General features: G+C 37.1%; 1 protein-coding gene across 2 annotated transcripts in view; it reads right to left on the reverse strand.

The window, feature by feature from the left end:
* LOC128698674 (MAM and LDL-receptor class A domain-containing protein 1) overlaps positions 1-14,967 on the reverse strand; it is a 696,795-nt gene that overhangs the window by 50,424 nt on the left and 631,404 nt on the right. For both annotated transcript variants that reach the window (XM_070084847.1, XM_070084846.1), the window contains exons 88-90: positions 8,621-8,767; positions 7,394-7,528; positions 4,365-4,541 (exon numbers count right to left, since the gene is read on the reverse strand). In XM_070084847.1, coding sequence (XP_069940948.1) covers positions 4,365-4,541; positions 7,394-7,528; positions 8,621-8,767 — 459 coding nt within the window. The remainder of the gene's footprint in view (positions 1-4,364; positions 4,542-7,393; positions 7,529-8,620; positions 8,768-14,967) is intronic.

The raw sequence follows: 14,967 nt of genomic DNA on the forward strand, positions 1-14,967 counted from the left end.
AGAATTGTTTCTCTTTACTTAGGGCATAGGTTATAGAACATTCTGTCAGGATGACACTACCAGTGGTATCAAAATAGAAAGATGTTGCACAAATGTGGCACATGGGTTATTATTATCGAGATTTTTTATATTTCTTCAACCACTTGTGGCCACAACTATCTCAAAGTCACAAAACTAAGAGTCAACATCACTTTCCTCTTAAAAGGGGAGTCTTAATACAACATAATATCAGTGAATCCCTGATATTTGCCATGCTGTTTGCTCTAGCTGGCACTCAATTGAACTGGTGCTCCCATAAGGTACTAAGTGGTCCCAGATTCTTTTACTACTGCACACACCAAGTGTTAAGACCCATTCTATATTGACCAGGCATCTCAGGCCAATTGTGCCAAATTTGGAGGCAGGAAAAATAAAACGTTGATCTATGTTTGGAAAGCTAGCAGTAAGAATGTAGATCTATGTTTGGACAGTTAAGGGGTGAACTGTAATGACATCTTCATTTTTTTTCAGTGAAACAGTGAGGATTACTCATTACACAAGCCATTATCTTCTTCTCATTGTTTTGAACTGAAGGAATCATTTAATACCAAACACTTGTGTCTTCGCCATGACACATTTTCATCTCAATTATCTCTATTTTTTCAAAATAGGCATATTTTCACTATTATTTTTTTCCCTTGCTTCACAAGCATCACCTACACCTTGTATGGTTACCATGATAAATATCCATAAACAAGATAGTGATGAAGGATAAACTGAATAATGATATACACTGACTTACATGGGAGGCTGTTTGTTTATATTTGTTCACCCTCCTCTGCAGCACTAAACAACTGAGTTGCCCAATATATTTGTAATGGGTCTCCTACCTTCCTGCTTAAATGCTCCTTAATGGAAATGCATGCCACCAATGGAAATTAATTCTGCTCCCACGTGCCTTAATGGATATATAAGAATATACGAAAGAAGAAACACTGCAGCAGGCCTACTGGCCCATGCGAGGTAGGTCCAATTCTCCCACTGGCTTAAGCCAATGCCTTAACCTAGTCAGGTGAGTCACATTCACTTAAGGGAGGAGCACGACATCTGACCTAGTAGCACAAGCTAGTCAGGTCCAACCCACACCCACTCATGTGTTTATCCAACCTGTTTTTAAAACTACACGTCTTAGCCTCTATGATGGTACTCGGGAGTTTGTTCCACTCATCCACAACTCTATTACCAAACCAGTGCTTTCCTATATCCTTCCTGAATCTGAATTTTTCCAACTTAAAACCATTGCTGCAAGTCCTATGCGAGATATTTTTAGCACACTATTTACATCCCCTTTATTAATTCCTTTATTATTCCCCCTAATTCTATGCCTTTCTAGAGAGTGCAGATTCAGGGCCCTCAGTCTATTCTTATAGGGAAGATTTCTAATACATGGGATCAACTTTGTCATTCTCCTTTGTATGTTTTCCAGTGCATTTACATATATCCATTCTGAAATATGGGGACCAAAACTGTGGAGCATACTCTAAATGAGTCCTAACCAAAGATATACTATACAAAGGTGAAGAATAATCTGAGGACTTCTATTATTTATACTTCTTGATATGAAACCAAGGATTCAGTTAGCTTTATTTTGAACACTTATGCACTGGTGTCTTAGTTTCAGATTACTGCTAACCAGAACTCCTAAATCCTTTTCACAATCTGTAATATTAAGATCTACATTACATATTTAGTTTATATGTGGGATGGTTATATTCAACTGCATCTACCACTTCTCCAACCATTGTATCAGTCTATTCAAATCATCCTGGAGAGTTCTAATGTCCTCATTAGAATGAATTGGATGGCCTATTTTGGTGTTATCAGCAAATTTGTTTATGGGTATACTTATACTGAAAATGTGAGATATGACTGCATGTCTTGAGTTTTCTACTACATTACCTCTTCAGGATGTGACCCACAACAGTTGGCCAACACCCAGGTACCCATTTACAGCTAAGTGAACAAGGAAAGCAAATATAAGGAGGCTTACCTATACATATCGTTCTGACTGAGCATTAACTTGGGGCTTTCTGAGTAACCTGCAATTAAACAAAGTTTTGATCACCAAAATACTATCAAATTTACTAAGCTACACCCTTCAAGGGAGTTGTCTGGATGCTGGTGAAGAGCTCTTGATTCAATGAATTGGAACTATCCTCCCTCTCTTTCTCAAATTATCCCCATTTCCCAGGCTTTGTGTGGCCCCTCAGGGCTTAGTCTTTCCTATGAATATAACAAAAATAATAATAATGCTAAGCTAATGCAAAAGACATAGAAATTATTCAAGAAACAGCATTTCTACTTTTTTTAGATAAGTACGTACACTGTGGAAATAAGCTATTATTATTACTGCTTACAAAGAGCTTAAAAGATTTCACTCAGTAATTTGTGCCCTGTAATGAAGGAACAGGATGTGCCTTGATGTCAGTGAAAGGCTCTTGATCTGAAGAGTTGGAGTTACTATTTCCTTGGATCAAACTTGATCTGCTATTTCCCATAGGCACTGTATGACCCTATTCTGTGATTTGTATGACCCCTATCAGTTTACTGCTTCCCCTCATGAACATAATAATAATCTACTATTTGTGAATGAAGTACGTATTTCATTCAATAGTCCTAAGCATTTATTAAAATTAAAACTACAATTTCCTAATTTAATCTTTTCAACATTTTATTGGCATCAGAATATATCTGGAAAGTTAATTTAATTAAATAGGTCAATTTGAATCTAATATTAAGAGGAAAAATGTATTTTGAATCCTGATATGTTCAAATGCTATATTTATGTTTTTTTTTTTCAACAAGTTGGCTGTCTTTCGCAGTGCCAGGGTGACCCAAAAATACTTTCATCATCATTCAACACTTTCACCTCACTCATACATAATCACTGTTTTTGCAGAAGCACTCAGATACAACAGTTTAGAAGCATATACAAAGATAAAAATCTCTCATATGTAACATATCCCTCCAAACCCCTCCTTTAAAGTGCAGGCATGGTACTTCCCATTTCCGGTACTCAAGTTCAGCTACATAAAAATAACCGGTTTCCCTGAATCCCTTCACTAAATATTACCCTGCTCACACTTCAACAGCTCATCAGTTCCCAAAAACCATTCGTCTCCATTCACTCCTATCTAACATGCTCACGCATGCTCGCTGGAAGTCCAAGCCCCTCCCCCACAAAACCTCCTTTACCCCCTCCCTCCAGCCTTTCCGAGGACGACCCCTACCCCGCCTTCCTTCCCCTACAGAATTTAAATCTTTTTAGTAGGCTATACAGGAAAAGGGGTTACTGGCCCATTGTTTCCGGCATTTTAGTTGACTTTTACAACATGCATGGCTTACGGAGGAAAGATTTTTATTCCACTTCCCCATGGATATAAAAGAAAAAGCAATAAGAACAAGAACTATTTTAAGATAAAAATCCAAGAAAACTCAGACGAGTGTGTATACATAAACGTGTACAGGTATGTGTAGTGTGACCTAAGTGTAAGTAGAAGTAGCAAGACATACCTGAAATCTTGCATGTTTATGAGACAGAAAAAAGACACCAGCAATCCTACCATCATGTAAAACAATTACAGGCTTTCGTTTTCCCTGGATGGTTGCTGTCTACCAACCTACTACCTACTACTGCTTTATAATAATAAATACATCCTTCAGTGTGTAAAAGAGAGAAAACCACAAAGATGTCCAGCAATATTTGAGATAAGTATTTGTCTTGGATTTTAAATTTGTTTAATTCTTGTAATGCATAAATAGAGATTTTTAGTAATATGATTATTGTAACTGAAATTATTATACTTCTTCTTTCAACATACCAGCCGTATCCCACCGAGGTGAGGTGGCCCAAAAGAAAAAACTGAAGTTTCTCCTTTTAAACCCAGTAATATATACAGGAGAAGGGGTTACTAGCCCCTTGCTCCCGGCATTTTAGTCGCCTCTTACGACATGAATGGCTTACAGAGGAAGAATTCTGTTCCACCTCCCCATGGAGATAAGAGGAAATAAACAAGAACAAGAACTAGAAAGAAAATAGAAGAAAACCCAGAGGGGTGTGTATATATATATGCTTGTACATGTATGTGTAGTGTGACCCAAGTGTAAGTAGAAGTAGCAAGACTTACCTGTAATCTTGCATATTTATGAGACAGACAAAAGACACCAGCAATCCTACCATCATGTAAAACAATTACAGGCTTTCGTTTTACACTCACTTGGCGGGACGGTAGTACCTCCCTGGATGGTTGCTGTTTACCAACCTACTACCTTCTAAATTATTATACCTCTTTTATAAATATTTAATTTTCAGTACGTGTACTTACCTCCACATATGTACAATTATATTCATCACTCTTATCTATGCAATCATATTTAGCATCGCAGACATACTGATAGGGAATACACGAGCCATCAATACACTGGAAGTCTGTGCTGGTCTGACATTCTCCAATGGTTGGTTCACAAAGTCTAAATTGGATATCATCAACAGCTATATGTGTCTGTGGATAGAAGGATGAAAACCTTAAAAATCACCTGTACTCTAACATAATATTTAACATCCATGAAATTACTATCTTTCTAGCTTTGTCTGTTTCTCTGGAAACTTCACTTCTGGCAATATAAACACAAATGCAGTATAATGTGATCCTTTATTGACTACGTTTCGCCCACACAGTGGGCTTTTTCAAGTCACAAACAGAACTACCTGGGGTGGAAGGAACGCGAGTATTTATAGTCCGGCTGAGGTCAGGTGAAGAATGCTGCATCTGATGATGTACCGAGTTGGGTTGTAGAGTCTAAAAACTTGGGTAGCTTGGAAAGGAGACTGGACAAGTTTGTGAGCAGATCTTCTACAGTGTTCTTATGTGGGATAGCGATGAAGGAGTTTCTTGGCAAGTGGTTCAGCTATGTTATAGAAGCCACTATTCTGGTTGAAGTTGTCGGATATAGAAATAAGTGATGATTCCAGGATTCTTCGGTATTGAGTGTTGTCTTCTGTGGCGATAAGTCTTGAGTTTCTGTAGTTTATCAAGTGGTTGTGTGAATTACGGTGTTGTACGCAGGCATTCCTTGTGTCGTCAGACCTGCTTGCGTATTGGTGTTCTGAAATACGTGTTTGGAGGTCCCTTGATGTTTCGCCCACGTATAACTTGTTGCAGTCATTACAAGGGATTATGTATACCCCTGCAGAGGATGGAGGCTTGTCCTGCCTACTACTGGTGATGTCCTTGATGGTCGTGGTTGTGGAGGTAGATACTTGGAATGATGTTTTGGCAAAGATGTTGGAAACATGTTTTGCAATGGAGTTGGTGGGAAGGACTATGTATCTCTTCTCGGCAGTGTCTTCTCTGGGTGTGTTGAAGATGTTTAGTGCTCGCCGTCTGCAGTCTCTGATGAAGTGACGAGGATAGTGGAGTTTGGAAAATACTTGTTCAATTATAGTGCATTCTTCCTCAAGGAACTCGTTGCTGCAGATTCTGAGTGCACGCAGGAAGAAGCCTATAATTACACCACGTTTGGTTTTGGTGTCGTGGTGAGAGTAGAAGTGGAGAAGATCGTTTTGGTTGGTGGGTTTTCGATAGACTTTAAAACGAAGTTCGTGGTCAGCTTTGCAGAGTAGAACATCAAGGAAAGGAAGAGTGTTGTCGACCTCTTCTTCAAGTGTGAACTGGATTGAAGGCTCGACCGTGGTGTAATTATAGGCTTCTTCCTGCGTGCACTCAGAATCTGCAGCAACGAGTTCCTTAAGGAAGAATGCACTATAATTGAACAAGTATTTTCCAAACTCCACTATCCTCGTCACTTCATCAGAGACTGCAGACGGCGAGCACTAAACATCTTCAACACACCCAGAGAAGACACTGCCGAGAAGAGATACATAGTCCTTCCCACCAACTCCATTGCAAAACATGTTTCCAACATCTTTGCCAAAACATCATTCCAAGTATCTACCTCCACAACCACGACCATCAAGGACATCACCAGTAGTAGGCAGGACAAGCCTCCATCCTCTGCAGGGGTATACATAATCCCTTGTAATGACTGCAACAAGTTATACGTGGGCGAAACATCAAGGGACCTCCAAACACGTATTTCAGAACACCAATACGCAAGCAGGTCTGACGACACAAGGAATGCCTGCGTACAACACCGTAATTCACACAACCACTTGATAAACTACAGAAACTCAAGACTTATCGCCACAGAAGACAACACTCAATACCGAAGAATCCTGGAATCATCACTTATTTCTATATCCGACAACTTCAACCAGAATAGTGGCTTCTATAACATAGCTGAACCACTTGCCAAGAAACTCCTTCATCGCTATCCCACATAAGAACACTGTAGAAGATCTGCTCACAAACTTGTCCAGTCTCCTTTCCAAGCTACCCAAGTTTTTAGACTCTACAACCCAACTCGGTACATCATCAGATGCAGCATTCTTCACCTGACCTCAGCCGGACTATAAATACTCGCGTTCCTTCCACCCCAGGTAGTTCTGTTTGTGACTTGAAAAAGCCCACTGTGTGGGCGAAACGTAGTCAATAAAGGATCACATTATACTGCATTTGTGTTTATATTGCCATTGTGTCGGTATTTTATACCATTTATTTCCAACTTCACTTCTACTGGTAGTAGCAGGGTGCTCAGAAATGCTGAAAAACTCATACTGGTTTAACATTGACATCACTCCCTATGAAAGCAAAAGACTCTGCAGGTGGTGCAAAGTTCCCTCAATGAAAAGCATGGGTGCCATGAGTATGCTAAGAGACAACACAGTAAGTGTCAGGGGACCAAGACTGTTCAACTGCCTCCCAGCATGCATAAGGAGAATTACCAATAGACCCCTGGCTGTCTTCAAGAGTGAGCTGGACAGAAACCTAAAGCCAGTACCTTACCAGCCAGGCTGTGGTTCATATATGTTTACATGAGGCCAGCAGTAACAGCCTAGTTGATCAGGCCCTGATCCACCGTGAGGCCTGGTCATGGATTGGGCTGCAGGGTCGTTGATGTCATGGAATACCTTCCAGGTATACTCCAATCATTCTTATTTAAATAAATTGCCTAGATGTGCTTCATTTACTGTCAAGGTCTTTATGGCCATTATAAGTGCTAATGTATGAATAACAATAATTCTCAAATATTTTATTTTACTTCGCCTAGGATACATAGCAAGTGTGCAAGCTATGGGGTGTGGGGCTACAGTAAGTACAATACTCATGTATAATAAAATTAGCAAATGAGTTATAAGCAAGTAACACAGCAAATATGTATTGTACAGTAAGACAGAAATATACCAAATGTGATGGATGGCTTAAGAAACAAAGTGCATAATTCTTCTACTCACTCCCCCTGGACCATGATTGGCTTTAAAATGTAGGGTGAAGTCCCTCTTTCCATTAATATGTATGTATTCTCTTGACCAACCATTTGAATATAAAGATGTTCCCACCCATAAGGTTTCTGCTGGTAGTCCATGTGCCTGTACAATGAAAATAATAAAATTACAAACTTTAATTCCTTTTTTTTATGAAAACAATATATTATTAGCCTGTGAAACTTTTTCACAAAGAATATGCCTACACATAAGCTTATGGCAAAAATATAGAGAGAAGGTGAAAAACCCTGCACAAAGACATGACATGGAGAGGCTGCAATAGGTGCTCTACTATATGACTTTTAACATCTCCACTAACCACAGTACAGGTGGGGATTGAACTCATGGTAAGAGAGTTGTAAAACTCCAGGCCAGTGCATAAGCCACTGGACCAGCTGGATACAATATGACTCACTTGCCATGAGTTCATTTCTCTCCCATACTGTGGTTAGTTTGCAATCGCATCATTACGATTTTGTGAGTCAACATCTTCACTAGATATACACAGCTGGACAAACGCAATGTTTTGCTTAGTAACTTTTATATTCCTTGACTCACTACCTGGTGATCTATCGCTGCACTTACTATCTAACTATTCATTTCCCTTGCTAGATGTCCATTTACAAATTTAACTATCCACTAATTAATCCATTTACTTTCCTGGCCAACATTTCATTCCCTCACCTTGGAATCCTCCCATTCACTTACCTAGTCACCTGTCCATTCACTTACCAAGCCACCTTTCATTTACATACTTAGCCACCCATTCACATGCTTTGCCACCTATTCATTCTGTTACCTAGCCACTGGCCCATTCACTTACCTAGCCATCATCCCATTCACTTACCTAGCCACCATTCACTTACCAAGACACCCATGCACTTCCCAGACACCCATTCACTTTCCTAGCAACTTATCCATCCACTTACCGAGCCATTTGTACATTCACTTACCTAGCCACTTGTCCATTTGCTTATCTAGTAACTTATCCATTCATTCACTTTGTAATGAATTCATTCACTTATCTAGACATCAGGTCACTTACTTATCCACTTGCCCGCTCACTTTTAACTATTCATACACTTACTTAACCACCTATCTACTCATTTGCCCATTTACTAGTAAATACTGAATATTATATTAAGCACACCAAAATGCCACGATTTATTATTATTTTCAAGTGAAGTATATCCTTACTTCATCTTCTTCGGTTTTCCTAAATAGAGTCAGAGTGGATTCTTCATTGGTATCAGTAGCCAAGAAGTGCCAGAAATCCAAAGTACAGTCACGACCCACAGAGGTGAAAGTAGTGCTCTCTAAAACAGCTACCTGTCCTCCTTCACCCTGCAATATATTTTAGTTAATATAAAAAAGACAAAGTTGACACATAATTAGTAGAAAAGAAATGACTAAACATCAGAATCAATTAAATTAAAAATGTAAAAAGTATAGTGTGTGTTTTTAATTTTAGGGTTGTTAGGTAAGACACATATGCAACAGTTAGACAACTTTATTCCGAGAATAAAGTTGTCTAACTGTTGCATATGTGTCTTACCTAACAACCTGTCAGTACTGTATACAATTTTAGGGTTGGCAAAAAGCAATTTTATTTAAACCAATTGTAATATGTTGATTGTAATATGTATTTAAGTATTTTTTAGCCTCTTTTACATAAACTTTTTTTAATATGCTATTAAGAATAAACATTATAATTAACATAAAATCTAAGGCAAATCCTTTTACTAAGACCTATTTATTTGATTCATCTGTTCTTTCTTATCTTGCTCCCTGTTGCAGTGGAAAGCATTTTATTAAAAGGTAAGGTTGGTGGCAATGCCATAAAGAACATCTGTGGGCTGCATACTGCAGCTGCTTCAAGTGCCAGTGTAGAACAAATATTTTCCTAATCAGGGCTGGCAAATTCAAAAGCTCTGGAACAGATTACAATTAAAGAAGGTTGCAAAACTGGTACAGTAGGGCCCCATTTATATGGCAGGTTAGGTTCCAGGCTGCTGCCGAAAAGTGGACATCGCTGGAAAGCAGAACACCATTTGTTTCCACTCATGTCAGATAATAAGTTTACACTAACATATATTAAGTTAGCAATAGAACAAGACATTAAAAAACAATAAAAAGTAAAATATACACACAGTACACTCATTACTTACCTCAAAATATTTGTAGCCTTAATGTAAGGTGAGAAGTGAGTAGTGTTTATCGTAACAAGTTAGGTGTGGTAGGCATGGTAGCCAGCCAGGCCACCCCACCCACATGCAATATACTTTGACATTTAAAGAGCCCTAGAGTGATAAAATGCATATAGTGTACACTCATTACTTGCCTTAAAATATTTGTAGCCTTAATGGTATTAACATAGGGTGCAAGGTGAATAGTAGGGTAGGTAGGGATTGAATAGTGTGGTAGGTATCGTAACCCCATCTGGCCACCCCACCTACACATTATATACCAGGCATTTAAAGTGCCCTAGAGTGATAAAATGCATATAAAGTGCACTCACTACTTACCTTAATCCTTTTAGGGTTGAGAGGCCCTCTCCTAAACTTATTCACAGGGTCGAAAATTTTTTGGAAAAAAAAAAATTATTTTTTCTTATGAAAACATAGAGAATCTTTTCCCAATCATAATGACACCAAAAGTATGAAATTTTATGGAATACTTACGGAATTATGCTCTCGCAAAGTTAGCAGTCTTAATGATGTTTATGCATCAGTGATTTTGCCCACTTTGAGCTCTATTTTCGGCCAATTCCAGTGTACTAATCGACAAAATTCATAACTATTTTACTAGAACTCCATTTTTTCTATCGAATGAGTACAAGAAACCACCAATTTACCGATTTCAACTATCCAATAAAGTGATCAGAAATTAGCAATTTTGCCAATTTCACACAAATTTCAAAAGATGCCAATTTCCAAATAGGGTCCAGAATAAACAAGACAGACATTCCTGGCACTAAAATAACATTTCCTCTGTTCATTAGTCATGTCCCCAGGCCCCTCTTACATTTCTTTTGCTTTCCACTTTGAATTTTTATTCTCACAAAAACAGAAGTTTTACTGTTATGCAGTCTACTGCATTAGTGTAGAAATGGTATAAATAATATCAGCGCACTTGTGAAAGAATATCAGACTCACCAGTTGATGTGTATTGGATGCGTGGCATGATTTATTTACTTTTGAACTTTGGAAAAAATCAAACATTTCTGCTACTTTGAGCTCAATTTCAAGGTACTTTTCATTGTGAAACCAATCAAAATCATCCCAATTTCTGTAATATGTCTTCCATTCTATAAAATGAGATCAGGAAAACTAGAATACAACCATAAATACCATACAAAAATACAGTGCAAAGTCGCTGTTTTAAACCAAAAACACAGTCATAGTTTTTTTTTCTCATTGCGGACTGTGTGCTGCAGGATTTTTTATACTGTGCACACTGACCACATAGACCTATTCTTTCATATGTAGGCCTACCAGCTTTCTCTCGCTAGATTTGAAGGCGCCAGAATTTATGTGTACTAGTATGTGAATAACCCTGGTGTGTAAGCCATATGTATGTCGGAAACCCTGAACGGGTTAATATTTGTAGTCTTAATGTAGGGTGAGAGGTGAGTAAATGAGATTAAATGAATAAACAAGAGAGAGAGCGAGAGAGACAGAGACAGAGAATGAGTACATGAGAGAGGACAGATGTGAGTTATGTAAAGAAACAAGCTGAACACGTATGGTTTTAGTTCACTCCGGCAAGCCGTTTAGAAAAACATCTCATATTTATGTTAATTTATTCTACTGTGGGTATATTTATCATGTTTACATATTATGTAGTATGTTTATTATATAATTTTGAAAAAAAATCATAGATGGATTAAGCAAAATGTCTATAGGTATTAATGTTTTATGATATTTAATGTGCCCTAGAGATTATATGGCATCAAGAGTAGAGAGACTCTTAGTGATTTTAATGTGCACCTGCATGCCAGCACAGTGTGTAAGTTTACTTAGGTACAGGTACACATAAGTATAATTATCAGAGCATATATAAAATATGAAATAACTTTAAAACACTTGAAATTTTGGAAAGTTTCCAAACATAATGGTGGGGCATGGTGCTCATGGAGAATGTAAACAAATCAGGTGGCGCATGCCATATTAGAAAGATGGGGAGCCATATAGTGAGTTTTGGCCGTAATTTGAAATCATCGTATTAGTGAAACGCTGTAAGGTGAAACGCCATAAACCGAGGACCTACTATATTTATAAAATACTGAACAACAACTCCAATTCAGACATCAGATGACTAAACATCAAGAGAATTTTGTCCTCTGATAAAGAGAAAAGTAGTTTGTATAAGGGTTGGCTAAAACAATCAGTCTACATAATACAGTATTTTTTCGTGAGTTGTGTTTTAAAGTAAAGCTCAATTAAAATTTGAATGCATTATTTCAAGTACATAGTGGGAACCAATACAGTATAGTTTATAATTTTCATTGCTAAATACAGTAAACTGCACAAGAATTCACTTTTTGTATTTTTCCAATTACAGTGGACCCCACCTTACGATATTAATCCATTCCTGAGAGCTCATCGTAAGCCGAAATTATCGTTAGCCGAATTTATTTTCCCAATAAGAAATAATGGAAATCAAATTAATCCGTTCCTGACACCCCAAAGTATGAAAAAAAAAAATTGTTACCACATGAAATATTAATTTTAATACACACAAACTGAAGAAGACATGCACAATTACTACTCTACTAAGAATAGAATACACGTATATAACGCTTACCTTTACTGAAGATCTGGTGATGATTGATGGGATGGGAAGAGGGGAGTGTGTGGAAGTTATTGTTTAGAAGAGGAATGCCCTTCCATTAGGACTTGAGGTAGCAAGTCCTTTTCCGGGGTTACTTCCCTTCTTCTTTTAATGCCAATAGGACCAGCTTAAGAGTCACTGGACCTCTGTCGCACAATGAATCTGCCCATAGATCTCTGTACCTCCTGTTCCTTTAAGACTTTCCTAAAATGGGCCATACCATTGTCATTGTACAGGTTGCCAACACGGCTTTCAGTAGCTGTGTCACACATTTCCTTAATCTCTTTCTTCAATTCCATACTAATTCTCGCCCTTTTTACCATTGGTTTTAGTACTGATTGGTTTTAGTATTGAAAATAGCTTGAAAATGAGCTCAAAGTAGGGGAAACATTTGGTTTGGCTAATGTTCAAGAGTAAACAAATCACGTCTTGCATCCAATAAACGTTAACTGGTGGGTCTAATAAGCATTCATGAATGTGCTGATATTATTTATACAGTTATTACAAAATTGCATACCAGTAAATCTTTTATTTTTTTTGTGAATAAAAGTTTTTTTGTGTGAATAAGAAATCAAAATGGATTTCATGTGTAAAGCCTGGAAACATAACTAGTGAACAGAGGAAATATTATTTTAGTACAAAGAATGCCTGCATTGTTTATTCTGGAATATATTTTTAAACTGGAATATTTTTAAATTTGTGTGAAACTGGCCAAATTACCAATTTCTAATCACTATATTGGGTAGTTGAAATAAATTAGTGCAGTTATTGTGTTGAAACAATGAGTGTACATTTATGCATTATACATTATATTGGTCTCACAGGCCACAAAAGTTACTGGAAAAAAATATTAGAAAAGAAAAGAAAAAAGTAACAAAAACTTAAAAGAAAATAATGAGACGTTATGTTGCGGATGTTGCCGCCACCAGGTCACTGAGGGTCAACTACTGATCAATTTTTTTTGTTTTATTACCTACAGAAAATTATTATCTTTAATTCTGTAAGAAAAATAATTTTTTTTTTTCAAAAATTCTTGGACCCTGGTGCACCCTTTGAGATATGGCCTCTGGACCCTGAAAGGGTTAAGTTTGAATTAATGAAGAAAATAGAGATATTAGACAAGAGAGCCTATAGCCAGAATGAAGCATCATTTTGTACACAAAAAGAATGAGGTAAATATGAGTTTGTGTGATGACTGACTTACAGAATGGCTTGACTGACTTACTGACTTGACTGACTGATTTACTGACTTGACTAACTTACTGACTACTGACTGAATGACTTGACTGACTTACTGAATGACTTGACTGACTTACTGACTTGACTGACTGATTTACTGACTTGACTAACTTACTGACTACTGACTGAATGACTTGACTGACTTACTGAATGACTTGAAGTTAGACTCTTACTTTTTCATAATCATCAACAAACACCAGCACCCACAATTTAAGGTAGGAAATACTATTATTTCTGTTGCATTTGTAGTCTTAAGCAGTAAAAACAACATCAGGACAATGAACTACAATTACATATTCCTTTTATTTTTGTTAGATCTGAAGGTCTAAAAAAATTGTTAGGCTTTTTGGGAGCTATCAGGAATGTAACCCTATTTGTCTCATAAGTTCTTCAGTTTGTCTAACACAGTTTTGTCCAACACAGTGTTTTCGAGAATGTAACTACCGTGTTAAACGACAGTCTACTTTAGCTTGAAATTGAGCTCAGAAAAGCAGAAATGTTAAATTTTTGCACATATTCCAATATGCATCCAACTGGCCAGTCTAATACACATTTAGGAATGCAATGACATTATTTATACAATTATAACAATAATACAGTACATGTAGTTTGCATAACAGTAAATCTTCTAATTTTTTGCGTGAATAAAAATTCAAAATGGAGGACAAGTGTAATATAAGAAGGGCCTGGAAATGTGACTAAGGAATGGAGGAAGAACTAGTATTAGTCTGCCTGAAATGCCTAGGCATACCTAGGCATACTAGTGGCCTTCTTTGTAATAAGTATTTTATAATATGTAATAATATCTTATAATGTGTAAACCCTGCATTGCAATATTAACCCCTTGACTGTCGCAACCCCCAATCCTGAGGTGTCTCCTGGTGTCGCAAAATTTAAAAAAAAAAATTATTTTTTCTTATGAAATGACAGAGAATCTTTTCCCAATTGTAATGACACAAAAAAAAAAAAAACGAAATTTTATGGTAAACTGATGGAATTATGCTCTCGCAAAGTTAGTGACCTCAGCGATATTTACAAATTGGCGATTTTGCCCACTTAGAGCCCTATTTTCGGCTAATTCCGTTGTTCCAGTCGACCAAACTCATAGCTATTTCTTTAGAACTCCATTTTTTCTATCAATTGAGTACAAGAAACTGCCCATTTACCGATTTCAACTACCCAATAATGTGGTCAGAAATTTGCAATTTGGCCAATTTCACGAAAATTAAAAAATATGACAATTTCAAAATTAGGTCCAGAATGAACAATGCAGACATTCCTGGCTCTAAAATAACATTTTCCTTGTTCATCAGTCATGTCTCCAGGCTCCTCTGATATTACTCTTGCTTTCTATTTTGAATTTTTATTCAAACAAAAATAGAAGACTTACTATTATGCAGACTACTGCAATACTGTAATAATTGTATAAATAACATCAACCCATTCATGACTGCATATTAGAATGGCTAGTT

Source organism: Cherax quadricarinatus, chromosome 14, assembly GCF_038502225.1.
Source record: "Cherax quadricarinatus isolate ZL_2023a chromosome 14, ASM3850222v1, whole genome shotgun sequence".
Taxonomy (NCBI): Eukaryota; Metazoa; Arthropoda; class Malacostraca; order Decapoda; family Parastacidae; genus Cherax; species Cherax quadricarinatus.